The sequence below is a fragment of the Ictalurus punctatus genome, chromosome 21 (assembly GCF_001660625.3).
Source record: "Ictalurus punctatus breed USDA103 chromosome 21, Coco_2.0, whole genome shotgun sequence".
In the NCBI taxonomy this organism is placed as follows: domain Eukaryota; kingdom Metazoa; phylum Chordata; class Actinopteri; order Siluriformes; family Ictaluridae; genus Ictalurus; species Ictalurus punctatus.
In genome coordinates this window covers 9085606-9109004 of record NC_030436.2, presented here as the reverse complement: position 1 = coordinate 9109004, position 23399 = coordinate 9085606, and the positions used below count along the sequence as shown (strand labels likewise).

The 23399-nt window shown below is 38.2% G+C and overlaps 3 protein-coding genes across 8 annotated transcripts; 1 reads left to right on the top strand and 2 right to left on the bottom strand.

Annotated features, from left to right (window-relative positions):
- Positions 1-121: 121 nt before the first annotated feature.
- Positions 122-7158, bottom strand: ghrh (growth hormone releasing hormone). Its single transcript, XM_017450632.3, has 6 exons — positions 6034-7158; positions 5546-5645; positions 2576-2680; positions 2294-2398; positions 941-1072; positions 122-508 (listed from the first exon to the last, which is right to left on the bottom strand). Exons 2-6 carry the CDS (start codon positions 5623-5625, stop codon positions 439-441), a joined length of 492 nt encoding a protein of 163 aa, XP_017306121.1. The 5' UTR covers positions 5626-5645; positions 6034-7158; the 3' UTR covers positions 122-438.
- A 765-nt stretch (positions 7159-7923) lies between these two features.
- cdk5rap1 (CDK5 regulatory subunit associated protein 1) lies at positions 7924-15596 on the top strand. Of its 6 annotated transcripts, XR_006980738.2 has the most exons (15): positions 7926-8521; positions 9294-9397; positions 9481-9515; positions 10951-11051; positions 11160-11364; positions 11882-12002; positions 12107-12340; positions 12482-12579; positions 12673-12728; positions 12823-12953; positions 13026-13175; positions 13588-13728; positions 13912-14048; positions 14676-14732; positions 14872-15596. XR_006980738.2 is itself a non-coding variant. In XM_017450631.3 (13 exons), exons 1-13 carry the CDS (start codon positions 8248-8250, stop codon positions 13984-13986), a joined length of 1704 nt encoding a protein of 567 aa, XP_017306120.1. In that variant the 5' UTR covers positions 7924-8247; the 3' UTR covers positions 13987-14159. The 6 variants fall into 6 exon arrangements, 3 of the variants coding, with proteins under 3 accessions (XP_017306120.1, XP_053529963.1, XP_047005318.1); XR_006980737.2 differs by lacking the exon at positions 14676-14732; XR_006980739.2 differs by lacking the exon at positions 14676-14732 and having other exon boundaries at positions 13912-14070.
- On the bottom strand, positions 15052-22894 carry LOC100304639 (bactericidal permeability-increasing protein). The gene is given in 16 exon segments (NM_001200200.1): positions 15052-15209; positions 15295-15371; positions 15445-15508; positions 15588-15630; positions 15713-15780; positions 15861-16028; positions 17187-17246; positions 18049-18225; positions 18325-18416; positions 18540-18600; positions 18677-18740; positions 19890-20045; positions 20123-20254; positions 20751-20865; positions 21396-21516; positions 22810-22894. Coding segments are annotated over 15 exon segments (1428 nt in total). The 5' UTR covers positions 21505-21516; positions 22810-22894; the 3' UTR covers positions 15052-15167.
- Positions 22895-23399: the final 505 nt, after the last annotated feature.

The following is a 23399-nucleotide window of genomic DNA, read 5'->3' as shown; positions in this document are numbered from 1 at the left end:
GATCCATCGGGGTTTTGACATGATTGTTGCTGGTTCTTTTAAGGTGTTTTTTCTCACAGCAAGCTGTAAAGATTCTTCTTTTTGTAGTTGTCATTTGTCTCCCAAATTCTCTTTGAACAGGTTTTGGATTTTTTTTTTTTTTTTTTTTTTGCTGATCAGTTTTATTTTTCATGTCCGATATACCACACTGAACACTTATCTTACCAAACCGGGGTTTTGTAAAGAAAACAACTTAAAAAATAAAATAAAATAAGAAAAACCCTCCATGTTCTGTGTTCTTTTTCCTCAACTTTGACTAAATTGCAAACAAAAAACAAAGTGACATAAATTGCTAAACAGTTTGGCTCAGCATTTCTGATTTATTCAGAGAGATTCATTATTTGTTTTTGCATAATCCATTTTACTGGCAAACCACAAGAAAGCAAACACACGGACGCACTATTTCCTGTGTCGAGTCTCTGGACACTTCCTGTTCGTCACTCCACAAGCACAGCCACTGCACTGCAGACTGAAAGATCAATGAGGGGGAAAAAACCATTAGAGAAATAAGATAAATGGCAGCGTGAAAAATAAAGAGAAAGACACTTCATTGTGAACTGATCCTAATGCTGTGTATGTAGTACACAGCAGCACAATAAGATTCATTCCTAATGTACATTTTGTAAAACCTTGCTGATGCAAAGTAGAAGGTCGAGTTAGAGTTTGAGGAATAATTTCAGCCATAATTTAGCAAAGCAGAACAATCACTGATGAAAATATCACAAACTTTTGTCTAGTTTGGCGAAGAGTTATTTGGGAGCTGACCGAGTTGACTCTTCTTGGTCTGAAGAGCCAAAACCGATGACTTGCTGAAACCCCGCCCATCCCTTCCATCATTTTAGTTTGGAACGAGCCTAAAACCCGCTGTTGTGGGCGTGTCGATCCAGAATTTTAGGTTTACCTAAAGCCTCGACGTCCTCTCTGCTGCTCCCTGTAGCTGTGTTCCCTCTCGATGGACATCAGGTCTTGCTTGTACGTGTCCTCGAAAATTCCCGCCTGCCGTTTCACGTAGTGTTCAGATCCTGGCCTGGTTCTGAACAGACAAATGTTTTCATCACATTAGGCTTTAGTTTAAAGCAGTGGTCACCAACCCGCTTCCTTGAGATCTACCTTCTTGCAGGTTTCATCTCCAAGCAAAATCTAACACACCGCTTTTAGTTGATCAAGAACTTCTTAAGGCAATGATTGTATTCTAAAGTCTTCAGGAAGGTAGATCTCCAGGAGCAAGGTTGGTGACCACTGCTTTGGAGAGAATAATGATTAAGGCTGGGCTCCAAATGCGTCCTACTAATACTAAATGTACTACACGGTATGTAAACCATATAAATTATTATAGTGTGCTGAAACTGTAGCCAGATTGGTCATGATGGCTTATTGCATCATGAAATGTGGCTTCTATCAATCAAATGGTAACAGTAACATCCAGTTTCACTTCAGACAAGTGTTATTGCATCATAAGATATATAAGAGGCAATCACAATTAAATATGCAAATGAAGTGGATGGTGTCCTATAGGTTTGTGGACATTTACATATTTACGATTTACATAAGGATAGATTATGTATTTATTTATTTTTATGATGTCTAATAGCTTCTTTTGTGTGTGTATTTATAAACACCATACCAAACATTACGCAATATAAAATATACATATACTCGCCAACCATTTTATTAGGAACACCTGTACTGTACACATGCTCATTCATGGATTTAATGCATCTAATCAGTCAGCAGTGCAATGCATACAAATCACGTAGATACAGGACAAGAGCCTCAGTAAATATTCATGACCTGGTTGAGAATGGTTGTTGGTGCCAGTTTGGTATATTTCAGAAACTCCTGGGGTTTTCACACGCAACAATCTCAGGGACATCCGGTGAGCAGCGAGTGGAAAGTGTCTTGTCGATGAGAGAGGTCAGAGGACTGGTTCAAGTTGATTAACCCAATTAACAACTGTTTACAACCGTGGTGAGCAGAAAAGCATCTCGGAACACGCGACACTTTCGAACCTTGAGGCTAATGGGCTATAATGATGTGATAGTCGAGAACAGGCAACATCTGATCTCGTTCTGATGTTTGATGTGTACATGAACAGCACTTGTGTCTGCCCTGCACTGCGTTGTTGCCTCGTGACTGTCTGATTGGATAACTGCATGAATGAGCAGGTATACAGGTGTCCCTAATAAAATGATGAACAAGGGTGTACCATCCTCATAAATAAATTTTAAAAAAATACGGTAAATATCACTTTTACCCAGATCCTTTTCCTGTAATAGTCTGGAGGAATTTTCGAGCAGATATTTGACCAAGAACCTTGCGGTAGCTGTTGGTGAAAATGGCGTCCGCGTGTCTCCCAGACCTGAACGTGCCAAATACACAACGCGAACATTTATGGATATACAGATATGATCTAATGTCACATTTTATTCCAAGATTCATATAAACCAGACCTCCAGCTAAAAAGAAATATATTTAAATATATTCACTTTTACAGAGAATTACTTTGTGATGGTTAGAAATATGTGCGCAGAAAGACCTGAACTCGACGTGCTGACTCTGGGCAGATCTGTAGTCTGTCGGGGGCTGCAAAGGGTCTTCCAGTGAGGAGCTCATCAGTATCGCAGTGGCTCTCTGACCAAACCTGGGAAATGTTTCACATGTTCATACGGCATTATCTGTAACAAATAAATCGTTTCGTGTGACATCATTTGATCCTAAACGACAGATTTTATTCAGATATCTGTGGAGTAATCGCAGCTCGGTGTTTATGATTCAGTTCGATCCAGCTACATGCATGGACTTGGGCTTTATTCTGCCTCAAACTGTTTCGAATTTGCAGAGAGAAGAATGCTGCTGCTGCTGCTCGAATCCTCACATGTACTAAAATAACATCAACATAGCAGCCTTTACTCATCTTGAAATATTCTGTAAAGATGACTGTTTTGAATGAGTCTGCTTTTCATTTCAGCAGAACACAGAGGCCCTTATTAAGAAGGCTCACCAAAGAATCGATCGTCTCAGGAAAGTCAAGTTCTTTTTGCGTACAGAAAATCTATACCAAAAACCTTTTATAACACCTTTACTGAGCATATTTGGAGTTGTTTGTTTATACGCTGCTTGTCATCACTTTCTCTGAAGAGTAAGAACCAGCTTGCAAAACATAGTTAGGACCTGTTCAAAAAATCGGTTTAGCAGAGTTTTATGAGCAACAAGTGATAAGGAAAGCCTGGAGTATCTTGAGCGATGACATACACCCCTTGAATCTGAGAGAACGCCTTCAGGTACGGGGTTTAGAAGTATTAAATGTCTTTGTAATCTGAAATTTTTAATGATTAACCAATTTAATGATTGGTTTATGTGTTTTAATTTGGTTATGTGTCGTGTGTGTCTAGTGTAATTGCCCCTTGTGGGATTAATAAAGTGGTAAACTTCAACGTAATTGCTATGACCATGAGCGCTTGAAAACTCTCTACCTGAAACAGACTAAACCTTTTAGTACTTTTTAAAGTGCATTTATTCATTCGTGTGTTCAATCTCAATTTATATTGTTATTACACCATCATTTAATTGATACTTTCTTTTCACTTTCATTTCTATTGATTTATTTATTGACGTTGGTTTATGTACTTATTTTATTGTATCCTTGTTTCCTTTCTGTATTAACATGCTGTATTTACTTAAAGAAGATGAATAGCTTGATGTACAAGATGGAGAAGCCCTGAAAACAGTTTTCTTCTCTCTCTTTTTTAAAAAAAAAAAAAATCTCTTATATACAGTACTTTTTTTTTTCTTCCATTTTAATAATTTCATCTTATAATTTTTTATTTATTTATTTATTTTGCATGTTGTAAAGCACATTTGTTCTACAGTTCTGTAAAGGGGTTCTACCTGAAATCTTTTTCCCTGAAATATCATCTATTCTGTACAATATAAAATATTACATAGAATATACCAAATAATACAGAATATCTAAACCGCACCTTTAATGTTCTCCAAATAAGACCAATAATACTCTTTTTCTAAGAGTGTATAAAAAAATAAAATCATATATATATATATAAAAAAATTAAATGCATAAAAATAAAACAATTTTAATCAGTGATTTATCTTTGATAAATACATTTATATATTTAATCATTTATGTATAATTTCTAAGTAAAAATCTAAAATTGAAACAACGAAACATATAAATAAAGGTGAAGGATGAAAATGTTGCAAAAATCAATGCAAAAAAATGTTTTCTTCCCTTGCTTTCATCGTTTTCAAAATGAAACCCTGGTGAAGGAAGTGTTCAACGTGTTTTGCACATTAAATAACACCTCGAAAAAAATTCTCAACCTATAGTAATACAGGCACCACTCATCCTTCACACATCCTTTCATGCAATGAGGATTCGTTGTGTTCACGCTGACCTTCGGGTGGAAAAAGCCCCTCACGTGTTTCTAGCAGACACACACACACACACACACACACACACACACACACACACACCAAAGGAAAATGGAGAAAAATCGCAATACATTGAAAAAGTAATCAAATTGCCCAGCGCTAGTTAACGCAACAAAAGCGCAGCGTCACTGGTCGAGTGGAGTGACCCGTGTGAGGTGCTGGTCAGTAATAATCAGAGCTCAGCCTCTGTAGCTTTTCTCCAGCGTGTGTGAGAGGGACAGAGCTTTTGTCTGGTTTTCTGCCTCGTTCACACTCATCTGTGTGAGAAGAGTGTAACAATATGGGTGTGTAAAATGAGTCAGAGGATGCAGTAATTAGACTTCAGGTACAAACTCCTAAATTTGGAGTAAAGCACAATGACGGGTGTGTGAGGGTTAAGCTGCGGTCAAAACCCTGGCTGACCCTGCGAATTTCACTGTTCTGTAATGTATATGTAACAAATAAAGGCTTCATGTGTATTGAATCACATGGATATATAAATGCATCATGTGTAAAGAATCACATATGTATAAATCAATCAATCAATCAATCAATCAATCAATCATGTGTCGCAAATGACATGAAAATAAATGAGTCATGTTTGTAGAATCACGTGTGAACATAAATGTACCATGTGTAAAGAATCATATTAATTAATTTTTTAAAAAACGAACAGAAATAAATGAATCGTGCATAGAATTGAAATAAAACGCATGCACTATATGTGTAAAATTTCACTTATGAATCGTGGGATTATTCACACGTAAAGTTTGTGTGATTTTTTGCTAAGGGTAATGTGTTAAAATAAAATGAATACACTTTGCCCGGACATTTATGGCTCATCTTTAAAACATAACTAACAAACAAGTAAAGTCCCATAAATGTGGGTTTATCCTGCAAAAAGACAACAAACCAGTAATAGTCTTTCTCCTAAATGGGGATAGAGGGGTGCCAATACATTTAGGGAGGGCAACAGGTGTTCAGTGAGTAACTATACATCGGGAAAAAGTGACCTGACCCAAACTCATACTAACAGCGTAAGCAGAATAAACAGGAAATAATTTGCATATGGATGTACCGTAGTGAAGGATAGAGTGGCGTGCAGAGTCCAAGCATCACCATCCAGCACAGCACCAACACGACAGCTCGCTCCATCATTCTGACCGAGTAGGAAAACCCTGTATGTATGAATAAAAAAAGTGCATTTCATTTTTAAAAAATGCTGACGACAATGTTTTATCCTCCACCTTTTCAAATTTCACTGCAGTGGACACTGAAGAATCAGTTGGCACTGTAACAGCAAGGTGGTGCTTTTTAAAAAGGGAAAAAAAGCATTCATCATTCAAAAATCAAAACCCACAATCATTAATTGTTTTAATCATTTGTTTGTCTTGTAATATTTTAAAAATGAAAATTATAATAAAACTAAAAAAAAACAAAAGAAATCCATGCAACGTGATCCAAGCACATAAGGCACACATATGATGCATGGAAAATAATTAAGATTAAAGAAAATAACAAGCAATTTGAGAAAAAGAACGTCAGGTGTAGTAATGATAAGTTCACCTGAAGGATGAAGTGGAAGAGTGGGTCCTGGGTGCTCAGTCCTGCAGGTTTGGATGTGAATGAAGGTGCAGTGAGGTGGCTGGGTTACTTGTGATCACGGTGGTGTGTCATCCTCGGCACTGCCTTCTCTTCTCTTCTCTTCTCTTCTCTTCTCTTCTCTCTGCTGATGTTAAGAGCAGTGGACGAATGGAGAAGAATCACCAGCAACAGGCTGCAGGGGCTCCACTGAGTGACGGCTATTCCAGAAAGACCTAATACACTGAGACACTACTTTATTGCAGAGTTTAATTTAGTCTCTCTCTCTCTCTCTCTCTCTCTCTCACGCCCTCTTTCTCTCCGTTTCTCTCTTGTCCAGATTAGATTACGAACTGCTTTCACCTCCTACAGCATCGGACGCTCGTGAAGGACCATCTGACGTGTTCTCTTACACGAATTTGTGTGCTGCAGCTGAATTTTTTATCCGACTGATCTACCGTTGTGTCTAGAATTATCAGCGCTCTTGATGGCTTCACCAATTATGACTTTCTTTAGTTATTTATTTATTAGTGTGATTAATTGTAATTTGATTCATATTAAAGTATTACACTTGAAACCAGTGTTTTACAGGGGGGAAGAATGCTACTTAAGGAAACCTTTAGGATTTAAACGAAAACTATATTGCCCTCATATATTTATACTCCGGCTATCAGTAAATGCATGTTATTACCTTCTGCTCATGTTCATTAAGGGTGCCAATAATTATGGAGTTTACTCTAGATATCTCCTTACAGCTCTGTAAGCTTTACCACGGTTTAAAAAATTTTCATCTGAGGCATTGAAATTTTTTTCTATCTGTCTATCTATCTATCTATCTATCTAATCAACTCTACCATTATTGGCATATATTTCAGGCATGAGCACAAGCAGTAATTACGATTCATTAGTTTAAATTTGTTTTCATAGGGGGAACGCTAAACTGAATCAGTCTGCTCTCGCTGGAACACTAGCATGCTGACATTGAGCTGACATTTCTCATGAGTGAGCACTGAGTGAGTGGATGCTGTAGTCTCTGGCCTTGGTATGATGCTTCAGCTCCAGATAACAGCGGACGATCTCATGGAACAGCCACACCTTCTCCAGCCCACCTTGTACCATCTATATATAATAACAGCACATTTATGACCCATAACGTTGCTGGTTTTCTTTTAGATGTTGTTACAATGATGTTCTTAGATGATATGTGCGAGTTCGGACGCGATCCACAAATGAATGCAAGGCAGAGTTGTGTGTGTGACAAAAACATATTTGTAAAAAACTAATTTATTTGCACATTTCATTTTATTTATTTGACCATTTATTTTTGTGAAACTATGAACACATTTGTGAATCTCAATGCATTTGTCAATTTGTTACATTTTTTTGTAAATCTCTACATTTTTTGTGGATCGTAATCTATTTATCTGGAATTATGAAACAATTCTAACCCCACAGCTTAAAAAATAGGAGTACTGCTTGCTGAAAATTCATCATCAGGGGAAGAAGAAGAAGAAAAAAGTCACGAGAAATAAAAAATAAAAAGTGACTGAAATTGAACTGAACTGAACCACATGAAAGATATTAATATATAGTTTAAACAGAATTCTTAATGTCAATTTGGAGGAGAGCATGGCAAATTTTGTATATATTTTTGACAAAATCAAAGAACTGAAAATACACAAACTACATAAACTTTCTGTAGACATTAATAAACGAAGATGATTGATTTATCAATTTGATTAAGTGTCAAAAGTTATTCTCTCCCCCAAAGTCTATAAATCCACTTATCTTTTGATAAAAGTTCTAACAGTAAATAAAAAATACGTTTTTATTAAATAAAAAAGATGCCCCCTTTTCGGTCCATGAATCGTATTTTTGACTTTTATTTTGAAACCAGACCTCTTTTGGCGTGCTTGTACATTCATATAGCGAGGTTACATGTGATTATTGTTATTTTTAAATATGTATTTCCTTCCATACGTTACTCTGTAATAGCGCAGGTAAAATAAAAGTGCAACTAATTTAGCCGGAAATTCATAACGCCTTCAAACATTTTACCTCAGGAATATTCTTGAATCTTGTTAGCATCTTTGCTAGGCGTTTAGACTCAGCCAGACACCACTGGGTTATTAACTTCCGGTCCAGGACTGATTTATTAAAATAAAATTAATTGTAATAAATTTTCCATTTCCGTCAGAAATGAAAGCTGCAGGGAGTCTCAGACTCTTTATGTTTAGCGTTTATAAAAGTTTATCTCGACGCGCGCGCGACTATCACCGACGTTATTGCTCCACAGGCGCGACTCCAACGGTTACCCAGGATGAGAGCAGGCTGGGGGAATTTAAAACCAGACTACGGTCCGGCCCGGGTTTTACCAACTTTATTAAACATTCTTCTGCAAATAAGAACAAAGTTCATGAATATGAAGAGCCATATCTTCCAGAAAACTCTGCGGAGGCAAATCAACGCAAAGGTGAGAGCACATGCTAAAGAGGCCAACTACATATCCACTAAATAACATGGGTCATGTCCTAAATCACACTAGCACACTAAGTAGGATTGCAGAATAGTGCACAGCTTCAGTAATTTCTTTCTTACTCACTTATCCACATAAATGAAACGGGACCTAGCTATCATGTTACTATTTAGAATGATAATGTACAGTCTTCTCCATTAATATTGGCACCCTTGGTAAATATGAGCAAAGAAGGCTGGGGAAATAGGTGTGCAACAATTATTGGCACCCCTATGAATTCATATGAGAAAAATATATTTGAAGTATATTCCCAATGATATTTTACTTTTTTTTTTTTTTTTTTTTAAGTACACCTGGGTGGCTAGGAACAGGAAATTGTTCAACCATGACTTCCTGTTTCACATTTGTATAAGTATGAGGTAACACACAGGCCAAATTCCCTTAGTCATTCATAATAATGGGTTAGACCAAGGAATATAGCTGTGATGTGCAGCAAAATGTTGTTGAGCTTCACAAAATGCAAAGTGGCTATAAGAAAATAGCACAAGCATTATTAATATGTGTATCGATTCTCCTCTCACAGCCCATATTAATTCATCTTCAGGTGTTACAAAATGATTTTTCTGTAAGTGGCTTGCAAAAGCATACGTCTACCAGAGGAGGCTCGAAATCCTGACATGCTCAAAAGTTACACACTGCATCTTTAAATGTACTTTTGAAATTTCACTCCTGCTTTAAACATCGACTTTCTTTATCACTTTTATCATAGTGTATTTTGAAACGTACGGCTGTCAAATGAATGTGAATGACACGGAAATCGCCTGGTCCATTCTTCAGAAAGGAGGCTACCAAAGGACAGCTGATCTCTCAGAGGTACTTTTTGCTATTTGTTTAAACTATTTTCACAAAAGTTTGCTCCGGGTTTAATTCTTATATATATTAAAATTCCTTCACAGGCAGACGTGGTACTGCTTGTCACCTGCTCCATAAGGTAGGAATTTTGGTGCGATAAAAGTCACACACACACACACACACACACACACATATATATATATATATATATATATATATATATATATATATATATATATATATATATATATATATATATATATATATATAAAACATGTAAATTTTTGTATGTAATGTTTTGGTTCGAAAAATGAAATATGAAAAAAGGACATTTTGACCTCTAAAATACTGATATCGGCGAATACACATTCTAAAATCATTTGTTATTTTGCTGCTCACTCCTGCACACGTAAAGTAAAATTTTTTTGTTTTGACAGAGATTTCTTATCCTTGCTTATCTTATGTACCAAGCACTCTAAACAGTTCAGGACTGTTTACAGTTCATTTTGTTTTCTGTGGGTGTTTCACATATTATCGTGATCAAAATGCATAGCTATATACAGTAGGGGTCCATAAGTATTTGGACAGAGACACAATTTTCATTTACACTACCTGTCAAAAGTTTGGGGACACTCGACTAAAATGTTTCTCATGATCTTAAAAAAAACCTTTTGAAGTGAAGGTGTATGATTAAATGTTTGAAATCGGTGTTGTAAGCAAAAATATATTTGTGCCGACATATTTGTTTCTTTCATTAGAAAAACGAACATTTTATTTACAAAAATTTTTTTTTTAAATGGACGACTCGGAGCGAAATATCCCGAAAAGCAGCCGATAAGTGTCCAGTGTAGGTGAGAACTATTTTAATACTATTTAAAAAGCGTCTGAGGGAAATTCCTCAAGAAATCGGTTGAGAAAATGCCAAGAATTCATTTCTGGAAATTCTAGGCAAAAAGCGTGTCTACTTTGAAGATGCTAAAATATGAAATTATTATAAAATAATAATATATAATATAAAATGTATTTAGGATTTTTTTTATCACAACATAATTCCCATAGTTGCACTTGTGTTATTCCAGAGTTTTGATGACTTTATTATTATTCTTAAATGGTGGGGGGGGGGCCCGACTGCTTAGCTCTACTTCGGCGCGGTCAAAACACTCTGCTTCAAAAACGAAGTCTTAGCAAGTTTTGAATACAGTCAAAATATCTAGTATTTCCTATTATATTATATTATATTATATTATATAACAATAAACAGAATATAAGCTTTTTAAACTTATTTCTAGACAATTTAAAGTTTGAGCTTTTTGCTCATTTTATTTCTAAAAAGAACAAAATAATCTGGCAATACAATAAGAACAATATGAAGCTTGAAAAGAATAAAAAAAAGTCTTATATTTAGTTTCTTGTCATCTAGTAATAGGAAATAATAGATATATTTGAATTATATCCAAGATATCTTAACTTGCCGAGATGTCGTTTTTTTGCAGCGCATTAACTGTTTACATATTTTCAGGGATGTGTGATGGCTCAGCAGCATTGAATTTACTTCTGTTTTCTGTTCTACGCAGGGAAAAAGCAGAGCAGGTGATCTGGAACAGACTCAAACAGCTTGGAGTCCTCAAAAAGAAGCGGCCGAAGGATGATGTCCCGTTAAAAATAGGAGTACTGGGTAAGTCTTGTCTACAAGTTTATTTCTCAACTTGTGTGTTTTTGTGTTTGTGGAAGAAGAGTTTGGGATTTTTTTAAACCTGTGTGTGTGTGTGTTCCACTCATTCAGGCTGCATGGCAGAGCGACTGAAGACCGAGCTGTTAGAAAGGGAGAAGGTGGTGGACGTCATAGCAGGACCCGACGCTTACAGAGACCTACCACGACTCCTGTCTCTCGCTCATGGAGGTCAGCGAGCCAGCAACGTCCTGCTTTCTCTGGAGGAGACCTACGCTGATGTAATGCCGATCCATCGTGCAGGACACAGCGCTTTTGTGTGAGCATGAAGGTTCCCATGCTCAAAGGCATTCTTAAACGCTTTTTGAAAATAAATAAATTTTAAGAAAATTTTGCTAAAAAGTCTTAATCTCCACTACGTAAGGAGACTTTTGGGGATGCCCTTGTACAGTATATTGAAAAACATTTTTACACATGGCTGAGATGAAAAACGTCAGCAGAACAGATGATCGAGGTTAATTGATGGAGTTTGACAACGTAGGAAGTACAGGTCGTGTTCAGCTGGAGCTCTTGATGGCGTCCTCTTCAGGATCGTAGAAAAATAGTGAACAATAGCGACGGGCGTGAATTCACATTTTCAGATCTGATTAGAGAACGATCCAGAAAGTTACCTTTATTTCACCATCCACGTTCAGACCTAACACGACAGCAAAAAAATAAATAAAAATTTCGCTCCACTCTTCGAATGCACTCTGAAGCTCTCTGATTGACTTCCCTTCTTTCAAGGGAAAGTCACGCTCATCCTCTTCATCTCACGCTCTGATTTTATTCGTCAGGTCCATTATGCGTGGCTGTGACAACATGTGCAGCTACTGTATCGTGCCTTTCACTCGCGGGAGAGAGCGGAGCAGACCCATGTCCTCCATACTGGAAGAAGTGCGCAGGCTTTCTGACCAAGTGACTTCTTCTTCCTCTTCTTCTTTTTTAAAACTATACTCTAGTTATTATTCATTGATAAAACGTGTACTATATATCTGTGTGTATTATTCCGGTGGCTGTAGGGAGTGAAGGAGGTGACTCTGTTAGGGCAGAACGTGAACAGCTACAGGGACGTCTCTGAGACGCAGATCAGCACCTCGGGGCTGGTTTCAGATCTCAGTCGGGGTTTCAACACGGTGTATCGCAAAAAGCATGGAGGCCTACGTTTCGCTGATCTTCTGGACCGGGTCTCCACAATCGATTCTGACATGAGGATACGCTTCACCTCTCCACATCCCAAAGACTTTCCGGATGAGGTAAACGGGTTACTGATACCGTAGTTCCTTATAGGACCGTAATTCCTTTTAGTCCGTATGGAAAAAAGTACTCGCTGCTCGACTTTAATAGGCTTTTCAAGACTATTCAAATATATTTGCATGTATGTTTGTTTTATGTAGGTATTAGAGTTGATCCAGGAGAGGAACAACATCTGTAAGCAGATCCACCTCCCAGCTCAGAGCGGCAGCAGTCGGGTTTTACAATCCATGAGACGCGGGTAAGACGGCGATAAGAATTCACACAACCAGGAGAGTTTCTCTCGGACGCCTTGAGCCTCACGTTAAGTCACATTGCTCTCTATTTTTAACAGCTACACCAGGGAGGCGTACCTGGACTTGGTGGAAAACGTTCGAAAGATAATCCCAGGTTTATTTCAGGATTATTAACCAGTCAGCGTGTAAAATCTAGTAATCCAGTGCAAGTTAAAAACGCTATAAATACACATCGTTTCTACACTCAGGGGTCAGTCTGAGCAGTGACTTCATCGCCGGGTTCTGTGGTGAGACGGAGGAGGAGCACCAGCAGACGCTGTCTCTGGTCAGGGAGGTGGGTTACAACGTAGGCTTCCTGTTTGCCTACAGCATGAGGAAGGTGAGTGGTCGCATCGCTCGTACACAACTGAACATTATTTGTAGAAAGCGCTAACACCTGATTTCTCTACAGAAAACGCACGCGTACCACCGTCTCCAAGACGACGTCCCTGCCGAGGTAAAGCAGAGGCGTTTGGAAGAGCTCGTATCCGTGTTCCGAGAGGAAGCTGCTAAAGTGAACGCAGCTCTCACAGGGAGCACGCAGCTCGTCCTAGTGGAGGGAGTAAGTACTGCAGTCAAGGAACTGTCAAATATTTAGTTATTTATTTTATTGATTAATTAGTGGGAAACAAACATAGTCTCCTCCAAGAATGCTTGGTCTGAGAACCAAAAGCTCATGAAGTAGAAACAAGCTAGCTAGCTAACGTAGCTAGCTTAACTAACTACAGTAATCTTTTTTTATTGCCTGGTGAAAGCAGCCATATTAAAATTTATATGAAGTTCATATGCTAAACTTAAGGTTGAGGACACTCTCTCAACTTCCTGGCTCATTTTCTTCGTTTTTTTTTTCCTTCGATGGAATTTCACATTTTTATTCAAGCTTAGCATAAAAGCGGACGAAAGATTGTTCGTGTGATCCCTTGCATAATGCTAATTTTAATGCCGTAAAATTTGATTGTCTTTATATGTCACAGGAGAGTAAAAGGTCACCTGAGGATCTTTGCGGTCGGAATGACGGCAACGTCAAAGTGATTTTTCCCAGAAAGGATCTGCCCTCTGATCCCACAGGAACTATTACTGCCCCTGTTAAAGCGGGAGACTATGTACTAGTGAAGGTGAGATGAAAACATTCTTTGTTCGTTCTCTGCTCAGTTCAAAGTTACAATCAGTGCACATTGGCATGGGTGAAGCTGCTACTTTATGTCTGTGTGATTTACTCTGTGTTGCCGTAATATTAAAGAGTGCCGCATGGCTGTGACGATCGTTTGCCGGATCTTTCTGTTTTTTTTCCTTTATAGATTACTTCAGCGAACTCCCAGAGCCTACGAGGCCACGCCTTCAGCCACACCTCCCTGACTGGCAGTAGGAAATGAACTTGTGAGCGGCATAGTAAGGAACAGGCCACTGGACCTTAACAAGGACTTCCCAAACAAGGGTTTGTAACCCTTGATTTGCAAGTAGGGTTGCAAGAGAAATTCACATTCTCCTGTTTTGTTTGGTTAATTTATTTCACAAATTGTTATTAAAAATTTTTAGCAACTGTGAAGACTTTGTGAATTTGTGCTACTGTTTTGAAATCCTCGTTGGAGTCGCATTCAAACAACCCACATATACATGAGTATACTTGCTGTGTTAATCTTTAAAAAATATATATTTTCTGACATGCTGCAATAGCTTAGGAAGTCAGCAATAAAATGAACAAATTACCCATCCATCTATCTCTCTCTTCTATGGAGCTGTTAACAGAACCAAATGTCCCTGCAGTTGTTGTCTGGTTTCCCACTGAAGCTTAGTAGGGTTGAGCCTGGCCAGTACCCGAATGGGAGACCTCCTGGGGAGAAGTAATGTTGCTCATAGAAGTGGTAACAGTGAGGCCAGCAGGGGGTGCTCACCCTGTGGTCTGTGCCTAACTCTGTTAAACCTGACTGACAGGAATGTTTTGGCTCAGATATGTCATCTAGTGAATGTCATGTTGCCGGTGCTTCGGCTTACACATGAAGTAACTTTTTAAATAAGTGACAGCCTACAGTGGTTGTAACTCACCATGTTGTCTGTTACGTAGAGGCCGAGCACTCCGCCATTGTTGTACACGAAGCTGAGAGACTATGTACAGATAAGGGTGAGGGTGAGCTCTAACATCAGGCTCTTAAATTTTCTTTTGCATCTCTGTTTCGTTCAAGGTTACAATCAGATGTACATTGGCACTGATGAACCTGTCCATAATCAGTTCTTTACTGCTCTTTCTGTCTTTTTTGCAGACTATGTCAGTGAACTCCCAGAGCCTGCGAGGAGGCCATGCTCTGAGCCACACCTCTTTGAGTGACAACAGGAAATGGACTTGTGAACAGCATCGTAATGAACAGGCCGCTATATGTTAACATGTTCCTTAGGCGTTGGATGGAGTTGGTGGGGGCAAAAAAAAAACAGACATAGAAATATCATGTTTATTTATTTATTGATGAATTTGTATAAAGGTCATGGATAGTTGTAAAGAAAGGAAGCAAACAGTTTTGTTTGTAAAAGGAATCCACTGTTAGTAGACATCAGGTAAGGCCTATCCGGTGAACTGGACGTCTGTCCCGATTAACACATAATCCTAGCCAAATGTTCAGAATCAAGGATTAGATACATTTATTAAAAAGGGCATCTGTTATAAAGTTGACCAAATTTCATTCTCGTACCTTCAGGATCTGTAGCTGAGTGTTGACCAGATTCATGTTTCCGATGGCAGGTAGAGGATAACCTTGCCGTAGGAGAGCTGTCGAGAGCATTTCAGAGATTAAAAAAAAAAATCATAAAAGAAATCTCAATGCATCAGATTATGTACTCACCGTTAACCACGGGTATCACAACAGCTTTCATGATCATGGTGAGAAAACTGTCGAGTGATTTCACCTGTTGGACATGAAAATGATTGGACATTTAGATTTATGCTTCAGCAGATGTATTAAAATTGGTCTGTTTGACCTTGTACCTGAAACGGTCCCACGTAGCTCGTCGCTAATGTCATGTCCATTCTATAGAAATACATGAATAAATAAATTAAAATCCCATATGTTCAGACAGAATATTTACAGTTTATTACATTCTGGAACTTACTCGTCGAGACTCAAATTTCCAGCCACTGTGAGGCCGCTGACGTAAATCCGAGCGCTCACGCTGGCATTCTGTACACAAAACACGTGTATCACGTGTCAAGAAATATTTAACTCCTTCCAGAAAGTCACGTCATGTCGGTGTTACTCACGACGTTGAGGACGAAGAGAGGAGACAGCGTGGCGTTGGGCTGAATGGCGTAGGCTGTAACTGTGCTGCTTGCCTGCAGCGTCACATTGTCAGGCTCAAATGAGACGTTCGGCTCCTTCTCAGCCTTCACCAGGAGCTTCATCATCAGCCCAGGGTACTGCTTAGCAATCTGGAGTTGCACGTTAAAGAGGTACTTCATGCAAACATGCTAATGATAAGTCGAGAGCTCGGAATTATACGATAATAATCTGAGACTTTTAGAAAAAAATTTAAGATATTTAATTTCTATGACTAAGTATTTTTTTGAGTAGAACCTTATAATTCCAAGCTTACCCTATTAAAGAGATACTTCATCCAAATATTGTCATGCTGAATATTGCTCTGTGTAGTTAATGCTTCACACAGATATGATATATGATATATCTACGGTAAATATATTCTTCACCCAAATCGGCAACTGCTAAATATGACCCATTAAAGGGATATTTAACCTAAGCATCCACGTGTTCAAACAGTTCTTCACCCAAATATGCAGCTGCCAACTATTGCTCATTACGGAGATCCCTTACCCAAAACATGTCAAAGAATTCTTCAGCCAGAACACTACAAATGTCACATACTCTCCAATCCAAAAATACCCATGTTAAATGTTTTCAGTTAAGGAAATATTTCACGTGAACAATGCTAATAATGACCAGTAAGATCATGCTAATTAATTTTAGCCACCATCTTGAAGGTGGAATTTATTCTCAACCTTTTTTCTATTATACACATGCAAAGAAATGCTCTAGAGCAAATATGCGTTCAAAATAATGAAATTAAATGTTTCTCCATTACACTACAAAACACTATAATGAGCAGTCAACAGTCATAAATGGAACAAAGGCGATATTTGGTGTGACGACCCTTTGCTTTAAAAGAAAAAAAAAAAAGTAGTCTCAGGTACAATTAGTGCAGTTTTATAAGGTAATGAGCTTAAGTTTTATTGAGTATCTTGCAGAACCAGACACGGTTCTTCTTTGCTTCTTAATTTGCAGCAAAATCCAGCAGCCTTCATTGTGTTTTTTGTCTGAAATGTGTATCTTACCACTTAATATGCTGCTTACTTTACTGACATACAAACATTTTTCTGTAATGTTTAATTTTGTGCTGGAAAACTAATGTATGGGAATCTAAAATGTTTTTGTACTGACTGGATAATGTAGACGTTGTAAAATAAAAGTCTATAACAAAGTTTGTATTAAAAATAGGGTGCCTAAAACTTTTGCTCAAAACCTCTTTGTAAGCACAAAATGAGTGTTAAGAAAATGGCAAGTTTTTTTCTTACTTGTGGAATGAAGGTCCCAAATGTCTTTGTGTTCAGTCGAATAGGAAAACTGGAAGGGATCTGGAAAGATACATATTTTACACTCCGTTAATCTATGAATGTGATTTAGTGCACTACAAAGTCCACAGGAAAAAAAGTAAAGCTCTGTTTCATTATAGAGAATCTAAAGTTAATTTGAGAATTAGTGGCACCCTTGATGAAAAGAACAACAACAACAACAAAAATCCTGCTTAAAGACACTTGTAGAAAATCTTGAACCCTCCTCCAAGCAAAACATTTCAAACTTTGTTGTCAGGTTTGTGAATGGACATGACCAATTCAGAAAAGGAACATTCAGACGAATTCAGCTTCCTGAGATCACGAGTTTGAATCCTGATGATCCCACAGTCATCCGTTACTGGGAGTCCAAAAGAGCAAAAATTGGCCTTTTCTCTCTGGGTGGGAAGGATCACATACTGCACTCTCTACTCCCTGTCAATCACAGTGACACTAGCCAATTATGGACATCTGTGTATGGGTTCATGTATGTGGAAGAGGGCAGATAGCACTTTCCTGTAATGCTGCTTGAGTTCAAAAAGATTCAGCTGGCTTACTTCACGTGTCTCAGAGGAAGCACGTGTCACGTATAATGAAATTAGAGAGAAAATAAAGGGAAAAATCCAGAGACTGGTACAAAATGTGAATTTTGTGTCATATGACCATTTCTGTCTTGACTGGGTGTATGTCTGGGGTCTTGACCTCCTGGCAGAGATGCAGGTTTTAATCTCAAATTTCTAAAGGGTGCAAATATTTCTAGAGTTATAGTATTATTGATATCTTATTCATTTTTCATAAGAAACAGCCAGCAGTGGTTGTAGCTCACCATGTCGTCTGTTATGTAGAGGCTGAGCACTCCGGCGTTGTTGTACACGAATCCGGCTGAGTTCAGGGTGAAGGCTGATAATCCGATATACATCATGTTGCTGTCCTGAGCAGGCAGGGAGAACGGTGTAGGGGAGAACGGGGGCTCCTTATGCTGCCCGATGTTGTAGAACTCCCCCTGCAGAGCATGAGAGAGAGAGAGAGAGAGAGAGAGAGATGTGAAAAGATAAATATTACATATTGACTTTTTTTCAGGGAGAATTCAGCTTCAGCTCACCTTTAAACTGAGATCAATGCTTGAATTAGACATGAGCGGAGACTCCACCATGGAATACTCGATTTCAGCGTACTTGTCAACTTGCGCGAGAACTAAAACATATAAAAGCATGTAAATATCAGTCTTCTGGGATTTTAGTCATGTTCGTGTCAAAGCGTAAGAGATATAGTTGAATATATCGTGTGTTGAATATTGCACGTGCATATCGACCATACCATTTAGAGTTTTCAGATGGGGATTCATCTCCTCTATGGCTTCAGCCACCAGAGAACAGATCTAAAACAACAAGCATTTTTAACGAAATGAAAAGCAAGTGATTTCCTTCTGTTTTATGTACTTGGCGTGTTGATACCTGTTTCTGTAGCTCACTGCGCAGAGCCTTCTCGATGTAGTGCTTAAACAGATTATACAACCAGCTGAGTGAGTGGAAAGGAAATGGAATAAAATATTATTTACTGGAAATATCAATGTGCAGGTTAATATAAACATAATACAAACAATGTCAGAGGTAGTGACTGCTCCGAGTTGAAGGAATTCATTTTTTTTTCTCATGCATCTAACAACAATTGAAATAAAGCGTTTCTGTTGTTTGTAAAAACATATTACATCACGTGGAAAAAGAGCAAACCATTTTTCCTTGTTAGGAAATTGTAGTGAAGTATTCAGGGAATTTTTATCTTCCCAGTCACTTAAACTAGGAACTATTTAGGAACACTTTAAAGAGTAAATAGGTAATAAAGGTTGAAACTGGCCAATTGAAAAAAAATTGGGTGGCTGTGGCTCAAGTGGTAGAGCGGGTTGTAGGGTTGGTGGTTTGATTCACAGCCCACATGATTCCACATACCGAAGTGTCCTTGGGCAAGACACTGAACTCCAAGTTGCTCCCAATGGCAAGTTAGTGCCTTGCATGGCAGCTCTACTACCACTGGTATGTGAGTGTGTGTCTGAATGGGTGAATGAGACTCAGGGTAAAGCGCTTTGGATTCTAACTGCTACGGTTAAAAAAGCACTTATATAAGTGCATTACCAAAAGTTTGTATTCTGGGTGAATCTCTGCCAACTTTACCCTGAGATTCTAGTTCTTGGCTGGCAGTAGTGGAGCTCAGTGGGGTCTTCTGTTGTAGCCCATCCCATGATGTGTTGTGCGTTCTGAGATGCCTTTCTGCTCACCACGTTTGTAAAGAGTGCTTATTTGAATCTGATCATTCTCCTCTGACCTCTCAGTCATCAACAAGGCATTTCCATCCGCAAAATTGCGACGGGCTGTATGGTTTTTTTGGTTTGTTTTACGCACCATTCGGTATAAACTCTAGAGAACTCTACATAAACTAGCCCATCTAACACCTACTAAACTTCTAGCTACTTATTAGCTAATGTGTACAAGTTCAAAATCAAAGAAGCAAACCTCAAACATGTTTTGTAAATTGTTAAATTTATAATTTGATACTTGCTCTGATGATCTTTTTAAAAACTGGAAGTTATAGTGATACACCAAAAACCGTGAACTCTTATTTATAGAGATAATTTAACACCTAGCTTGGTGTGTAGCAGATGTGATGGATTACCTGGCACCTCCATGAAACTTGATCTTGACATTGCCAACAGAGGCTGCACAGTTAGCACTGCTGACCACCGGACGCCCTGTGTCATCTCCTTTAACGCTGATGGTGGCGCTGATGCTGAGTCCGCTAACGGACAAGTCGAACGATCCGCTGTCCTTTCTACAAAACGTACACCATGTTCAGTAAAAATATCTTACAGTATACTGAAAATAGACAATCGTGTGACATTTGCATACATGATTCTGAGGTATTTGACCCTCCAGTTGCCATGCAGGTTAATGTAGGCATCGCCGATGGACAGACTCACCCCGGTGCCAGGTACCAACCCCACAGCCGACTTGGGCAACCCGAGATCTAGGATCTGTATGCTGTCAGGGACAGAAAGAATGAAATATAACGAGGATTACCAGGATCAGTCCACAAGTAATGTCATATTTCATCTTTTTTTCAGCTGTTTTTTCTCTTCTACAGAAATATATGCAGGACATTGGTTTCATAATTATCGGCACCTCTACGATTCTCCCCTGTAAAGAGCAACATCACAGGCAGACATTTTCAATCAGTGACCTTCATATGGTATGTAAATACTAATACACAAACATATATAGATATAAATACTTAATTGACTGACCAAACTACATATTTTGTCGTCCCCCCCCCCCCCCCCCCAAAGAAATTCAATTATTAAATCTCTAAATTATATATTGTTAGATAAGTATCTGTTATGTTGACGTGGAGCAGGATGGGTTTCATTCTGATACAAGTCAAGATTTAAAAAAAAAAAAATCTCCTAGAATAAGTAACCTGGTAATATTTTGTCCATTTTAATATAGAAATAGAAGAAGAGTAGATTTTCTGTCTCACCCTGTCAGACTATACGAGACTTTGCCTATGGGAGACACCTTCTCCGAGCCGCTCATGTCTGGGATTTTGACGGTTTTGAGCTTCTTCTGTAGGGTGACAAGGCCAATCTGACGACCTGCAGGAGAAACAACCGCTCAGAAATATGAAATTGTACAAAGATGAAGTGGAAAATGCAAAATAAAATGGAGTTCCTTTGAATTTCAGGCCTTTTTTATTGTAGCTGTACTAGGATTTCAGAATGGCAGTAGACTGAGATTTCTCAGCTCTTGATTCCTCTGTCATAGAGGAGAAGACTCACAGCTGTTATCTTGGCAAAGGGAGGTAGCACAAAGTATTGACTAAAAGGATGGCAATAATTGTTGCACACCTATATTTAAAAAAGTTTTTTTATATATATATATATATATATATATATATATATAAACCTGTGTTGTGTTTGCAATTGTTTGATATCCATAAGAGCAGAGTATTTTTTGTAAATTTTTTGAACTAAAGATCAAAAAGGTTAAACAATAAAGACAATTTTTCACAGCCTTCTTTGCTCATGTTTACCAAGGGTGCCAATATTAGTAGAGGGCTCTGTATGTTACTGTATTTTTGTTTGCTATATGAACTATTCAGACTTGTCTATAGTGCAGTACTCACCATACTCGAGTCCCTTCTGTGTGACTCTAAGTATAACTCCGGGGTTAGTTCCTGAAGCCTCCGGAGAGAAAAAGGTGAGCAAAGCCAACACACACCACAGAGACACCATGTCCACTCTGACCTGAGACACACACACACAAGTGGGCACCAGGCCAGATCAGCAGCATGTGTGTGTAATCTGTCACTCCGTAAATCCCTTGTGCTATTTTGGAAACCTGACACTTTTGCAAGCGTTCTCTTGCCAAGTCAAAGCTTTTAATCACACTAGATAACACACACACACACGTTCCAGTCAGACAATCATGTGACCCGTGCTGATAAAAACACTGACTGAAATTTTCTTTAAGGAGCATTATACGGCAATCCAGGCCCACATTCAGAGTTGATTATAATAACTTGTAGTAATTTAACAGTAGTGTCTTTTCTTGAATTTCTTTCCCTCACCTGTGCATGCATAGAAATAAGTTGAAAACTAAAGAGTTTAGAGTTGAGCAAATGTTAGGGCATTTTATTTGACAGAAAAGCAAGACTTTTTTTTGTCCAGTGATTGATGTAACTATTGTACCATATGAACAATGACATGAATGAACAAAGTTAAACAAAGGTTGCTTATGTCTTTAAATTCATTCTACGTTTATCAGAGTTAACAAGGCCTTTATTGTTTTTTATCGACTCACAGTAACTTATCCATTTCAGCATGTGACTAACAGGAAGTTCGTGAACTTCCTTGTGCGATGGGATGGAACTACCGAGAATATACTGCTTCAGTTATACTGCAACAATTTCCTTGTGTACATATTTTTTGCTAAAGCCTCAACGATCTATAAGAGAAACAGCTGGCATGATTTATGGAGCTGATCTTGAGCAGATCATTCAGGTTATCCCATGGGCCACTGCACCCCAACACAAACCATGTGACCTTTAATACGTTTCTTCTTTAGTGATGTTTGAGACGAGCTGTCTCGATTTATTGTGAAGCCGTGAAAGAGCCGTGTGTCTGTTGAGAAGTCACATGACGGCGGTCAACCCCTGAATTGAATGAAGCCTAGACTTAATTAAACGCATGACCTGTGATTCGTTTGCGTCTTTGTCAAGATAGATCACTGATTGTAAAGATGTAAGATTTCCTCTTGGAAGAATCACTAGAAAAGTACAAACTCTATTTATAGTTATATATAGATATGTTTATCATGTTAAAAAAAACAGCATTTAGAAATCAGAGACAAGAACCGGTTTTCTCTTATGTTTAGAATACGCTCATGAATAATTGCATTCAGTGTAGCTGCAAGGAAAATTCCTTCACAGTTCATTTTAAACAAGCATTTCCTTTTAATATAAAAGAACAGTCGAAATGTTTACTTTAATCTAACCTTTAATATAATAGTATACAAAGAAGATTTGCATGTAGATTTACCTTGTGATGTTGCAGTAATGCCTTTGGTCTCTGTCTCTGCTTCTCTGTTTGTCAGGAAAGGAGCAGCTCCTGAGTTGGAGTGAATGAGGGAAGTGAAACTTCTCTGTGGAAGCTAATTCACCAGCAAGTGTTTCCAAATTCACTTACAGTCCTCGTGCTCCTAACAAGTAACCAGTTGCAGAATGCTTTGAATTCATGGTGCTCATGTTTTTTTCTATCATTCTTTTCCCTAGTAACACACTCGGGTAATGTCCAAATCCTGGTATTAGACAATCACCAACCACAAGCAATCAGAAGGTGTTGTGTAAGAAAAAAAATACACAGTCCAACAACCAACACTGCCAAAAGTGGGCGTGGCAAGGATGGAAAAGATTTCAGTTATTATTTCACATGATTACAAGTGACACAAATTCTTTAGTTATGACCGCTTTAAACCAGAAGATCTCAAATTGTTCTGCTTCCTCTATTAAAACTGACCTACTTATGATTGCAGCACAGCTTTTTTATTTTATTTTTATGAACACGATTCAAACTTCACATCAAATATATGAACACCATGCATATTTATTTTATTAGAGTCAGAACTTTTT

What these genes read in the sequence shown, in the direction of transcription:
- ghrh (XM_017450632.3), bottom strand. Translation starts at nt 5,625, where the DNA reads ATGATGGAGCGAGCTGTCGTGTTGGTGCTGTGCTGGATGGTGATGCTT. An exon ending in CCACTCTATCCTTCACTACG is followed by an intron (nt 2,681 to 5,545) that starts GTACATCCATAT and finishes AACATTTCCCAG; the next exon opens with GTTTGGTCAGAGAGCCACTG. An exon ending in ATTACAGGAAAAGGATCTGG is followed by an intron (nt 1,073 to 2,293) that starts GTAAAAGTGATA and finishes TTGTCTGTTCAG; the next exon opens with AACCAGGCCAGGATCTGAAC.
- cdk5rap1 (XM_053673988.1), top strand. Translation starts at nt 8,248, where the DNA reads ATGAAAGCTGCAGGGAGTCTCAGACTCTTTATGTTTAGCGTTTATAAA. An exon ending in GGACAGCTGATCTCTCAGAG is followed by an intron (nt 9,398 to 9,480) that starts GTACTTTTTGCT and finishes ATTCCTTCACAG; the next exon opens with GCAGACGTGGTACTGCTTGT. An exon ending in AGCTCGTCCTAGTGGAGGGA is followed by an intron (nt 13,176 to 13,587) that starts GTAAGTACTGCA and finishes TATATGTCACAG; the next exon opens with GAGAGTAAAAGGTCACCTGA.